The sequence below is a fragment of the Pelecanus crispus genome, chromosome 3 (genome assembly GCF_030463565.1).
Source record: "Pelecanus crispus isolate bPelCri1 chromosome 3, bPelCri1.pri, whole genome shotgun sequence".
In the NCBI taxonomy this organism is placed as follows: Eukaryota; Metazoa; Chordata; class Aves; order Pelecaniformes; family Pelecanidae; genus Pelecanus; species Pelecanus crispus.
The window spans coordinates 2,589,892-2,602,666 of record NC_134645.1 but is presented as its reverse complement, the minus strand read 5'-3'; the positions used below and the strand labels follow the sequence as shown (position 1 = coordinate 2,602,666).

Genomic DNA, 12,775 nt, shown 5'->3' with positions numbered 1-12,775 from the left:
TGGCAGGCTCCACAGAAACTTCACGTGAAGCTTGAAGCGAAGTCCGATTTCCACGGGGCAACAGCCACAGATCTGCACGGACATAAACCGAAAGCATCCTTCAGATAAGCCCCACAGAGGTTTTGCCATCCCATCCTTTTCTTTTTAAATGACTAAACAGACAATGCATCATGTTACCACATCTCTCATTCCTTTTAACTGAGAAGTTCCCCTAATTTTTGTCCCTTACTTCTCAGAAAACTGAGCCAGGAGCTGCAAGGTTTACTGGGGCTTCGAAGCCAGTTGTTAGCATTTTGCCACCATAATCAAGGGAAGCATGGATTGAATTTCCAGCCTCATTCAGGGACCTAGTCCCTCCTCTGACCCCATCCACAACACACCTCACGCTGCTGCATGGCACTTGGCGCAACGGAAAAGAGAAATTTTTCTGGGACTAGCATATTAAATTCCTATGAGAACACCCCACTAATAATAATAACATGCTGTACATGTTTCTTTTCCTATTAGAAGCCCTACAAGTCAAGCCCTACAACTGAATACTTGTGCTGGATCTCTTCCAACCATGAATAGAAAAACACACTGACACAAAAGTTTATTTTAAAAGACACCAGAGGGGTCACTTCCAGATTAGGCCAGATTAAATTTTCCTCACATTTTGTGAAACTCTTCAGGAGATTTGTTGTGGCATTCCACAGTCCTCCAGGCAAAAAAGCAAAACATACTGTATAGAGCTTGCAGATGCTAGTTGAACACTTCTTTTTAGAAAATACCAACCTACAATAACAAATCTCTTTGCTATTCACAAGAGAATCATTGAGTATTGCAAAACTTGATAATTACTGATTCATGACAGATTTAGGAAAAACATCAGCTTAAGTAATCAGGTCAGGGCACTGCTGTTGACCACAGTGTTGGCAAAAGAAACAGTTTCTTTCCTCATATCTTTCATCAAAGTTTAACATTTCACAGTATTTAGCTTTTAGCACTTCATTGGTCCAGACCAGTAAACAACTGATAGCTAGAGAACTAGAATTTAAATTGCAAGCAAACATCTCTATTTAGTATTATCTCGTAATTCACTTGTACCACTCACATACTTTTAAATTCAAGTTAGTAAAATTACTGAGGATCCCTAATAGCTGTAAAATAATTTATTACTGCTGCTAATAAATTCACAAGATGATTAATCCCTTACACAGCCTGTCACAAAAGGTATGCTGTGTCACATATTGCCAGCTGGGAATAAAGATTTCATTCAGATCTCGAGGTGGACAAAAACCAAACCTACTTTTTCATGAAGGAAATGAATGTGATCTTCATTTCCTCCTGGAAAACAAAGGAGGAAAAATCAAAAGCTTTACTCTAATAAAGATTACTGCAAATAAATCCATTCTGCTTTCTTCCGTGCCTCCATGATATTCTTTGCCTGACACTGGGAAGTCATTCTGAAAAGGCAGCAGTGCAGTGAAAGAATGTCTTCTGACTCCAAATGAAGTATTGTAACAGCTCCCATTTACCTTCCTAAAATGGACACTTAAAAAAACCCCAAACCCCTCCTAAAACTGAGAAACTGTTAATCCACCCCATGTAAATATTTGTTCTGCTGTAAAGAAGATACTACCCTTACCACTTCACCTAAGTGTGCTAAATGTGACTTACACAACAAAGTGTGTTGTAGCAATTTAAACCCAGCCCACAGGGGCCAACTTTTGAACATCACAACTTGCTACACTTCAGGCCTACATCACAGATACGTCTCCTGCATTATAGAAGGCTTTTACTAAATAATGGCAGCCGCGTCGGAGATGAAAACTGAAGTTAATTGGATGAAGCGTGTCAAGAATCTGGAGTAATTCCATCCAAAGTAATGCCTTGTGCCGCAGCCATAAGCTGTAATTTTCTACATAGAAGTATTTTTTATACACGTTTGTTCTAAAATGAATGTTACGTGACTTAACTTTGAATCATTATTAGCTCTAAAGGAATGTTGTAAAACCACTCAACCCTCTACCTTCAGAGAAACAAAATTGTATATCCTCTTGTAAAATTTCCTGCTAGTTAAAGAAGAAAGGAAAATCTCTGGTGGAAGGCAAGAAGCTATAGGAAGAGTAGCTGGTAAGACTGTTGTACAGTCTTCTCCTTAGAACCGTCATTAGAAAGTTTTCACCCATTCACAGCATTATTTTATATTTTTTTTAAGAAAACTGCTCATTTTCATGTAGTTCTACTCATAAAATGTAGGTGCTGTCACACAAAACCACCTTTAAAACAGAATTAAACGTTAGCCTTGCAAGCTCTCTAAGGGAACAGACCGTATTAAGCACAAAGAACTCCCTTCTGGATAAGACGACGTGTCCCTGTAGATGAGATCGGGACGCAGTGGCAGAGCAGTCCTGCGTACTTGGACGATGGCTGTCGGGGTACATTGCCTTTTATTCTGACCTCCCACCCCCAAAGTTTTCACCGATCTTGTGATACACGTGCAAGTTAATCCACACGCACACTCACACCAGTTACATTCGATTTCCACGCAGGGTGAGAACCGATTCTGAATTAACACTAAGTTCAGTAATTATTACAGTTTCCTGAAAACAGTTTTAAGCAATGACTCCGCTGAATGACATTGTGCTCTAGTAGTTAACGTTTTTTTCTCTTCCTGCTTTTGGCCAATCTTCTTTTGAATCAGCATAAGGAAGGGGACTGAAGAAAAGCATGGGAAAAAGGAAAAGTCCTTCTTAATAACTGCAGTGCCGCAGTCTTAAGGCCAAAGTCACCTCCATTGTTTTTGTGCCCTCCCCTTTAAAGCAGGAAGGAATTTATCAGCTAACAGCAACTACAAGACCTGTCCCCAAAAGTAGTTACTCACAAAAATGTTAACAGGCTCCTAACCCACTGCAGTCAGACCACCGAGTTTCAACGCATCTGCAGTGCAAGGGAGAAAAAGAACCTGACCCTTGGTCCTAAAGCAACAAGTGCCAAAAAAGCTACTTTACAATCGAGCAATCAAACAATCCACTTCAACAGGCTTCATTCATTCACCTTCACGATGACGTGTTCCTTAGTGTCCACAGCTTACTTAGAGACAGCAGTCAGGAGCTCCAGTAACATTCAGAGATTTGTATATTAAATGCCTTCCTGAAAGATTTACAAATTCCAGGTACTTAATAACTGAGACAGATAATTAATCTCAGCCACAATTTGCTGGCAAAATGTTGAACCAAGAGCTCTCCTTTGATTTGAGAAAAGCACAGGCAAGCTCAATCAATTATGTTTTTCCTGCTCTAGTGTTTTCTTGTAAAGCTTGAATTTATATGATAAAAGTCTGTTCTCTCTTAGAGAGAGACATTTGAAAAATGATCGATGAACACGAGCATAAATGACCAAGGCCTAAAATTCTGACACATTCTAATTATTGCTTCTAGAAGCAATTTTATTCAAATTCAAAATTTCTGCAACCACAGTTCACTGTTTAAAGTGCTGTCAAACATTACACTAAGAAAGGCACATCTTGTCAAGAGTAAGAGAGTTGGAAAGCAAAAACTTTTTCTACATGGGATAAGAGGTAATAAATAAGGAGTCTGGAAGTGAGTGCTAGGAAGACGGTGAGTAGGATCCAGGCAAATATTCTCCTCCTTTGCACTGATGCAAGTGGTTTTTTCTACATGCCCCCTTCTCTTTTTATTACTATTCTATAAATCCATGGAAAGACACGGGGACAGATTGGTGCTCCAACTGTAACTCGGTCTGCACAAAGCGTCCAGTGCTTTTCTTGAAGTGCGCACCTATCCTTTACCTTATGTACGCCGAATTCGCGTTCAGTAAAGCACTTTAACTAACTTTAAGGAGCCTTCTGCAGGAAATGGAAGCCCAGCATACCAAGCGCTCCCTGGCTAACACAGGAAATGGCAGAAATGTCATTTTTCTGAAGAACTAATCCCCACGTGGGCACCTCTTTGAGTGTGCTCCGTACAGTCACCTGACAGCCCTGGGAGCTACCAGGCTGCCTCGGAGGCAGGGGCAATACCTCAGGCGTTGTTCTGCAGCCTCCAAAGAGGGACACTTTAATATCTTAATCTCCAGAACTGTATTTACGACCTGCAGCTGTGGTGCCAAAGAGGCCCACAGCCCCATACACACTGGGCCTATTGTTGGCAAAACAGAGCGCTGAGGTTTCTTGAGTGACATAAGCAAGTTAACTGAACTACGCTAGGCTGCTCAGGATGGGGGTGGAGAGGGGTATTCCTTCTTCTCTGTATCGATCGGTTTATTTGGGGCCTGTATCACTTTTGCAGTCTTCTAAATTTTAATAGCCCTTAAAGCACAGGAAGGCATGAATGAGCAGGAATTAATTTGTCAGGGCTTCGGGCTTGCAGGGAACGAGAACTTGAACTGATTAATTAAAAAAAAAAAAATCCCATGTTACACATAATTTAAAATAAGTATATATTACAAGTTATTTGTTAGCTTATTACACAGACGAGATGTTTGGTATTGTTCTGCAGCCACTTAAAAGGGACACCTCAGTGACTTCGAGCAGTGGTGTTCCCTCTGTCTCCAACGGAGTTTTACCCTGATGTGGTTGAACTCCTACAGAGCATAGTTTGGGAGCACACAGGGATATGGGCTTTTCTGTGCCAGCTTTCAGTTGGATCATCTTCCAGCCTTTTCCAGAATTTTGATGCCTTTCAACCGCATGTATCTGCAAAGAGGGGCGAGAGGACAACCCCTTCAATCTCACAGAAAGGAAAATCCCCACTGTTATTTTTCTTCCGCTTTCTGTATGAAAGCATACAGGCTAGCACTAAGTAAGTTGAATATTCTACGGAATTAAAATGCTCTGACATATATCCTTTAGTATTAACATGCAGATATTCACCAGAAAAGTTGTGTCTCTGGACAATAATTAACAGGTTAACCGGGCAGGTTGTCTGCCAAGTTCACCCCTACGCAATATAAATAAGAAATGCTGCTGCTTTTCCGGTATTAATAACTTTTTCTCAAAAGGGAAAAAGAAAAGCAAACTCAGAGAGTTCAGAAGATGCTTATGAAACCAAATTATTGTTTAACATATCTACTGATCCTGATGTTTATGAATTCTAAAAAGCAGAACAGTCATTAGCGAGAGCTCTGCCCCACAAATCTGGTCTTCTAAGGACCTCTTCCACTGCAGCATTTCCGAGATGCCTCATTTTTGTTGCGCTGAAAGATCACAAAGCTGTCACGCTCCATCCTCGGTCCATGAGGTTCTGCAGAAAGCATTAGCTTAAGGTGATCAAATATGGATGTCTGCCTTGAAGGCGTTTAGCACTTTCTGAAAATCAGGAACACTCTATGTCCCCCTGACTGAGGGAAAAAAAAGGTTGAATTATTTAAAATAATTCAAAAAATCTGGAGCTAAATACAATACTGGAAAACTGCGAAAATTAAAAATAGGGCATATTAACAGCTTGCATAGCCTGCTGAAGTTGACCTGCCAATTAGAAATCCATGCTAGTCGTACATACGTGTTCTATTCCAATCAGCTCACATTTCCCTTTCTCAGAAATGAAAAAGACTATAGGTCAAAAAGAGACACCTACTGCTCAGAGGAAGGGGAAATGGATTTCCTACGTGGAGGGAAGATAGAGGACACAGAGTTTTTACTCATCCACACTCATTTTTCTCTCTGAAACACGAACGCTGCAGTAGACAAAGTTCTGCCTGATTCTCCTTTCAGTTGAGTCAATGGCAAGGTGCCCACGGCAGGCCCTGTCGCTGCCGCCTGAAGTCAACCTCACAGATAAGCATCCAAATTCCACTGACTTTGAAAGGGATCTGGGTATCTAAGACAATTAACTGTCTTTGGAAATCCTAGATACTTAAGGGAATGCATTTCCCCACTTCCCTGTGCAAGCATCACATATTTTCTTCATTTCACAGACAGAGAGTGTACCAAGAAATAGATTAAAAGATTTGCACAAAGCTTCACATGAAGCCAAAACTAGAGATGAAAACTGTCTCCAACATATTCTCGGTAATACTGGATCTGAGTTCTGGCATTTCTATTTTGCCTCTTAGCCAGAGCAAGGAACTGCACTGACACAGTTTAATCAGAAGAAAACTACATATTCCAGCTAGTATTTTGAACATCAGGGAAGTTGTCTATTCCTCAGATGGGTTATAGTTCTGTGAAAAGGTTCTAGACAGTTCTCATTTTAACCAAACTGATTGAAACCTGGTACAGCATCAGGCTTAAACTCCTGTATGCAGCAACGCTGGTTTTCCAGAAAAAAGGAAAGAAGGAACGACGACTCCAGTGTTAAAAAAGCCACGTATCTACACTGATGCATGTTCCCCGGTTTGCTCTTTCTCTTATCTAGCATGAGAAAAAGAGAAGGAAAATCACTGGTAGAGCGAGCAATGGAAAAAGAGCTGCTACACAGAATAAAATGACTGAATGAGTTAGAAACACCCATACAAGCAAAAGCTAGGAAGACTGTTCAAATTCCAGCTATAATCGCTTAGCAAAATAAAATCTTCACCGCAACAGTGGTACAATTTAAGTTAAGGCCCACATTTGTCACACCTCAAATTCTTACCACATCAAACAGTCTTTACCTGTGTGGTGAATCCATACAAGACACAAGAGGTGGTTCACCACACATGGAAAGTAAAATGGACTCATTCTTCCCCCACACGGTCACATCCTCATTTCATGTGTTGTTTTCAGCTCTATCAGAAAACTGTTCACACTTCTGAAGCCCTTCAATTTTCTAATTTATAATGGCTGTACAACTGCACCAATGAAAAAGACGGACAGCCTCCGGGGAGACGGCTTTCTCATTCACTCGCTTGCTCTCACTCACATTTTCTTTTACTGTCAAAGGACTCTGGTGAGAATACAATTACCACATTCTCTGGGCATTCAAATTTCTGCTGGAGTTTACAGAAACATACAAAATACAAGATCACATCCCTATCAACTGCAGAAGAAAAGCAAATTGCATGCTTGATAAATTGCATGCAAACCACACACTTGATCTTTAGTAAAAGTTAAAACAAAAAATGGCAACAACATTATACTTTAATATCCTCAGAGCATTGTTAGACATTTAGAAATGAAATCACAGTTAGCCTAAGTTAGCCAAAGGCCTCAGCACAACAAAACTCATGCAAGATCTCCCATACAGAAGATAATTTTAGCAAAATAAAGGCTGAAATTCTAGGCTACCAGATTTTCTAATCCAACTCACATGCTTTTTTCCTCACCAAATTGCAAGAATTATGGGGCAGGAGTTTTCTCTAATTATGTGTTTGTATCATCTGTCACTTACTCTACTGTAATACAAAGCAGCAAAGAAGTAATAACAACAAATATATGCTTCATTTTAATGAGAGGCTTAAGAAGAAGGAGAATATGTTCTCTGTCCTTTGCTACCGACACTCTGATCCTTACTAACTTTTTGTAATTTCAACATCTATGATCAGAAACTGATATGACACATTTTTACCTCTCACCGTTAGCTTTCTATGAAAAGGGAGAGTCATGTACTAACACAGTTCTTCTTTCAAATTAAGTTTACAGTAAAGTAACACCTCACGCCACATACAATATGCTCACGATACCTCCCTTGAAGATAAATAAACTTGTAAAATCTTACCTCGAATAAAAGTTCAACATTTGTCATCTTTAATCAGCAATAAAGTCAGACGTGCAATTCTTCACAATTTATCCCTCACCAACACTATGTCATTTCCAAGTTGAAACGTGGAAAAAATTCTGACATTTGCAGGCAGTGTGGCAGAAAGGCAGCCTGCCATGTTATCAAAATAATTTATGTTCTAAAATTCCTGTGAGTCCAACATGAAAATAACATCTCCACCATTCCAGCTCTTACTTTAGACAACTCCAGTGTTACTTGATATGACATGCTCGGGAAAAGAAATCATCCTAAATTGACACTGATAGTCCCCTGAGCTGACAAATACAAGTTGCTTAAATTTGCCGTGTGCTTGATTTTCTGTTCCAGTGAGCTATGTTTGAAACAGGAAAAGGGGGTCAGAGCTGGGAGTAGAAGAGATTAAACTGCAATTTTGTTTTCCTCATTTTCAGGCTAGCCTCTAGTATCAATCTCAGCCTGCTCTAAATTATGTCCAGCTGTCTACTGCCCCCAGGGACAATTCTAGCAGCCAGAATTAGCTGGAGTGCGGTGACATTTTGACCACACACAGTCTTCCTTCAGCCTACCTATCCTTGGGTTTTTGAGGACAATGCGGGGCAGCAAGGAGTCCTGCCAGGAAGAAAAAAAAACGCGAACGTTTTAAGTCGTAAACACATTTCAGTCAAAGAACGTATGAAAACCGTGGTTTTTAAAGCAAGCAAAAACTGAGATGTGACAAAGAGTTCACTAAAGCAGTAGGGAATAGAGTGCACCATTTTCAGAAGGAGCCAAAAGCAAGTAATTAGGGGCCAGCCTCACGGGGCTGCTTCGATAGGAAGCGCTGTCAGCGACTGTTGTAAGGCGTTGGCCTCAGCAATGCCATGTTGTACGCTCAGCAAGAAAGAACAGGGGGTTTGACCACTTCTTCCGTGACGTCTTCAGACGTTTCAGATATGTAAGTTCTTCGGCTGCTGAGCTGCTCAGTCACATACCTCACACACTCCTCAACAATCCCAAGGGTCTAAACCCTGCTCCTACGTCAGGCAAATTTCCAGTTGCCTCAGTAGGAAATATCTGAACTACAAAATCATGAACTGAGTCTACTACCTCCATGGAAAGGATCGAGAACTATCCTTGGCAGAATGTGGTATTTCAGCAAATGTATAACGCTGCCTGAAGGCAAATATAGGATCTATGCTCAGCTGGCGTTCATACATCCTCCAAAATGATGTTTCTGCCATTATCTGCTTCGCTTTTTCTAGAGTGAAAACACCAGCTGCAGTTCTGTGATAAAGGTAATGTTTCCCTAGGTGGTAGATTAAGACAAAACTTTTCTAAATTTCGACTTAATCCAGATTCCAACAAGTTAAATTCAGCTCTTTGCATGGCAAATATGACAAAGCGTTCAAAATTTACTAAGCGTTCTTGCCAGCATATAGAAGTGATTAATGTTACTATTTTGCATTCATTAGATTATTAGAAATGTCTGTACTGCTTTCTGTAAGCATCAAATGTTAAAATTTCAAAATATGTTAGGGGGCATGCCACAAATACGAATCCAGTTTACACTAACAGGAATTGGTAACTTCAAGCCAACCCAAGACTTTGACACTGTAGTTCTAAAAAATTACATACAGGCTTTAACGGAATCTTTTTTGGAGTGTGAGAGTAGGTGTCAAAAGATAGCTTGTTAAATAGGCCGGCATCTGAAAGTACATGCAAAATGTCCTAAAAATGCAGTCAGCCTCTCTGTTTTCTCTATTACACCATGCTGTTGCTTCTGTACTTTAATTACCAGTGAGGTGTGTGGACTCAAAGTCCTACAGTTTTAGGATACCCTCTTACCTGTAAGCACAGAAACTGCAGTGAGAGAGGAAAAATCCTGTCTTCTCTCATAACTACCTAAAAAAAAAAAAAAAAAAGGCAGTATACTGTTACAGCTAAAAGTACTCTGAAACTACCCAACTTGGCTCTTTCTAAAACGGGTAAGAAAAGAAGCTATTTGGTTCAGAGACAAAATTAATGTGCAATGTGTGGCCATCCAAAAAAGGACTGATGTTTTACGTAAGATCAAATATAATTTAATCTCAAGAATTTCAGGGATTATATAGGAAAGCTATTCTCTAGGCCAGCACTGCCAGAGGTCTGCAACCTAGTGTGACCTTTTTTCAGATCTCAAGTTCTCCAGGCTCTTCATGGTCAACATTAAGGAGGTGAAAACTTGTTTTAAAATTAAGGACCTTGTGTTCAACTAGAGTAGAGGAACAGAGTAGTAGCACTACTACGGCACAGTGCCCCCAGAAACAAAATTGGGGACTTTAAATAAAGACACAGCTTATCCCTCTGTAGAAAGAGTTCCCTGGCATGCTGCTCCTCACCACAACCATGACACCTGCAAGAGCTTCTCAATCTCCGTAGCACCTGCTCATCCTCCCTTCAGTTCAGCGACTTCCCCACCAGGTAGGGGAATAACAGCATTTCGCATACAGAAGAAGCTCTTTAAAGTAATGATTACTGAACTTACACGGCGTCTAAAGGAACAGGCATTCCCCCATGAAGGGCTCTTCGCGGGTTTTATTTACTCGATTCAGAATGGGCAGGAAAAGACATCAGTCTTGCTATTTTAAATTTCAAATAGCTTGCCTAGCTGCATAAACGCCCCACGCTGTCGCTTGCAAAGTCGCAATTCAGCTTAAATTGAAAAAAATATACGTATGTCTTTATACACGGGCTTTTAAAAACGTGCTGCAAGGAGCAAGCCCGGCGTGAAAGCTCAGGTGAGAAGATGGCGACGCTCACCTGTCGGGGAGCAAGGCGGCCACCGCGCTCCTCCTCCACGCAACAGGGCAAGCCATGCCGTACGCTACGCTACAGAGTAGGGCTACTACAGGCCTACTACGCTCCCCGTGAGGTGAATTAGCCCGCGCCGCGTCGTCTCCCTCCTTCCCACCTCTGCCTCATGGGGCGAGCTGCCAAGGCTCGAAGCCTGACGCGCGCGGCCCGCAGCGGCCCCCCAAAACCCACGGCCGCCCCGCCTGAAGGAGCGGCTCTTGCGGGGTACGGCGGCCTCCCCTCGCAGCCCGCCCGGGCAGGGGCGGCGGCGGGACGGACCCGCGGCCCTTCCCCGCCGGACGCCTCCGCCGCCTCCGGCCACGGCTGCCCGGGGGAGGCCGGCCGGGGTCCCGCCGCCGCCCCCTTCCCTCACAGGCGCAACATGGCGGCCGGGCGCCGCACCTGCCCCGCCTCGGGGCGCCCGGGCCGGCGGGGAGCGGCGGGGAGCGGCGGAGGGGCCCTGCGTGCCCCGCCCCGCCCCGCCGAAGCGCTCGGGCGGCCGCGGGGTCGGTAGGGGGCGTGCGGGGGCTCCGGTAGCAGCCGGCACCGGTTTCTATTTAGCCCAAGGCCCGCGGAGGGGGGGCACGGAGAGCGAGCGGGCGCCGGCAGCGCAGCGGAGCCAGCGCAGGGACGGGGCCGAGCCGCCGCGGTAACGCGCCGCCGGGAGCAGCGACCGCCGCCGCCCGCCCCGGCCCCGCCGCAGGTAGGAGCGGGCAGCGCGCCCCGCTGCCCCCCGGGCCGGGGGGGGGCCGCTCCCCGGGGGCGGCTTCGCGGGGCCCCGGGCCGAGCCCAGCAGGTGCCCGGCGGGAGGGAGCCGCGGCGCAGCCCGGCCCGGCGTTTCCCCGCGGGGAGGTGGGTCCCGCTCTCCCCTCCGGCCGCCCTCCCTCCTCCTTAAGGCGGCGAGTTTTTCCCCCCAAAAAACGGCTTTGCCGCCCCAAAACGTGCGATGGCAGGGCGGTCGCGCCGCCTGCCCCTCGCCCAGCGCCGCGCCGGCGTTGCACCGCCAGTGTGGCATGAAGCGCTACGTTATTTTAAACTCCATTTACTAATTATTTCCCCCCCCCCCCCCCCCGCCTTCCTCCCCTCAGCTGGATAAAACACAACGGAGTGGAGGCACCGCCAAACCCTCTGCTTGCAGGAGAAAAGGGCCGCCTCACCCAGGTAGGTGGCAGCCGGGGCAGGACCCGGGCCCGGAGGTGCTGCCTGGGTCCCTCCAGCAAAAGGGGAGCACTAAAAATATTCCCCTTCTATTTGTTTTTCTTTCTTTCAAGGTTCACGATGTTGACAGCTATGTTCTTGGCTGCTCTCATTCTTATTACAGTACATTCGCAGGAAACTGAGGAAACCATAACATACACGGTAAGGTTTAATAGAGTTCGAGATAATTACTGCTTTGCCGGGATTCTTTTCTAAATGACCCTTGAGAAAAACCAAGTTTCTTGCCAATGTATAGCATGCAATATAAAGTTCTTTGAGTTCGAACGTTAACCATAAAATAAGCTGTTCCTGCACTGAAATGCTGTTTTAAAGTTGAAGTTGACAGGATTGAGCAAAATAGGCTACGACTGCCTGCTCTGAAAAGCTTTTCTATGTACTGAGCTTGATGAGCTGAACAAAATTACAAGGTTTTAGTATTTTTTTTAATCCATTTTCATAAAGACAGGGTCCCTGGGACCTTCATTTGAAACATATGGAATTTGACAGATAATTAGGTCAAACATTCTTTCGTGTTTTCTTTTGGATATTTCAAGCTGTCTCTAACAAAATGCAAGTACTTCAAAATTCAGTGCTCTTAGTGAAGCATCTGAGTCCTGGAGTGATCGTAGGACTGTTAGTTTCTCAGCTGGGTTTGAGCAGGGGTTTTGCATGGCGTGATAAAATTGTACAAGAATACTGGAAATAGATTCTGCTTGTAACCAAGTGATAGGGTAAGAGATTTTAAAGGCCTTTTTGTCAGTTTTGGGTTTTTTTTTTTAATCTGCTTGTGTTCAGTCTTTGGCGTGCATAATGCATGTCATCGAAGGAGTGGCAATTACATCGGCTTGGGCTGGGGAAAAACCTGCATTTTCACATCTGATTACAGTTGTAATCCCTGCAACTTGCTTCATATGGGTGGACCTCTGAATATGTGTACAGACATTAGCGCAATGCCACACAAGCAGAAAATTCTGCACATATGCAAAAAGTTAGAGAACCACAGCCAAAGACTGAGATTGTGTCTTATACAAGTAATCCCACTGAAGTCAGCGGGATGGCTCAAGCGACTAAGTATTGCAGAGTTGGACCTTACCGTAGAAGACAGG

General features: G+C 43.9%; 1 protein-coding gene across 1 annotated transcript in view; it reads left to right on the top strand.

Annotated features, from left to right (window-relative positions):
• Positions 1–11,750: 11,750 nt before the first annotated feature.
• EFEMP1 (EGF containing fibulin extracellular matrix protein 1) overlaps positions 11,751–12,775 on the top strand; it is a 47,307-nt gene continuing 46,282 nt past the window's right edge. Inside the window, exon 1 of the mRNA XM_009477928.2 lies at positions 11,751–11,831. Within this exon, the coding sequence (XP_009476203.1) occupies positions 11,751–11,831 (81 nt within the window). The remainder of the gene's footprint in view (positions 11,832–12,775) is intronic.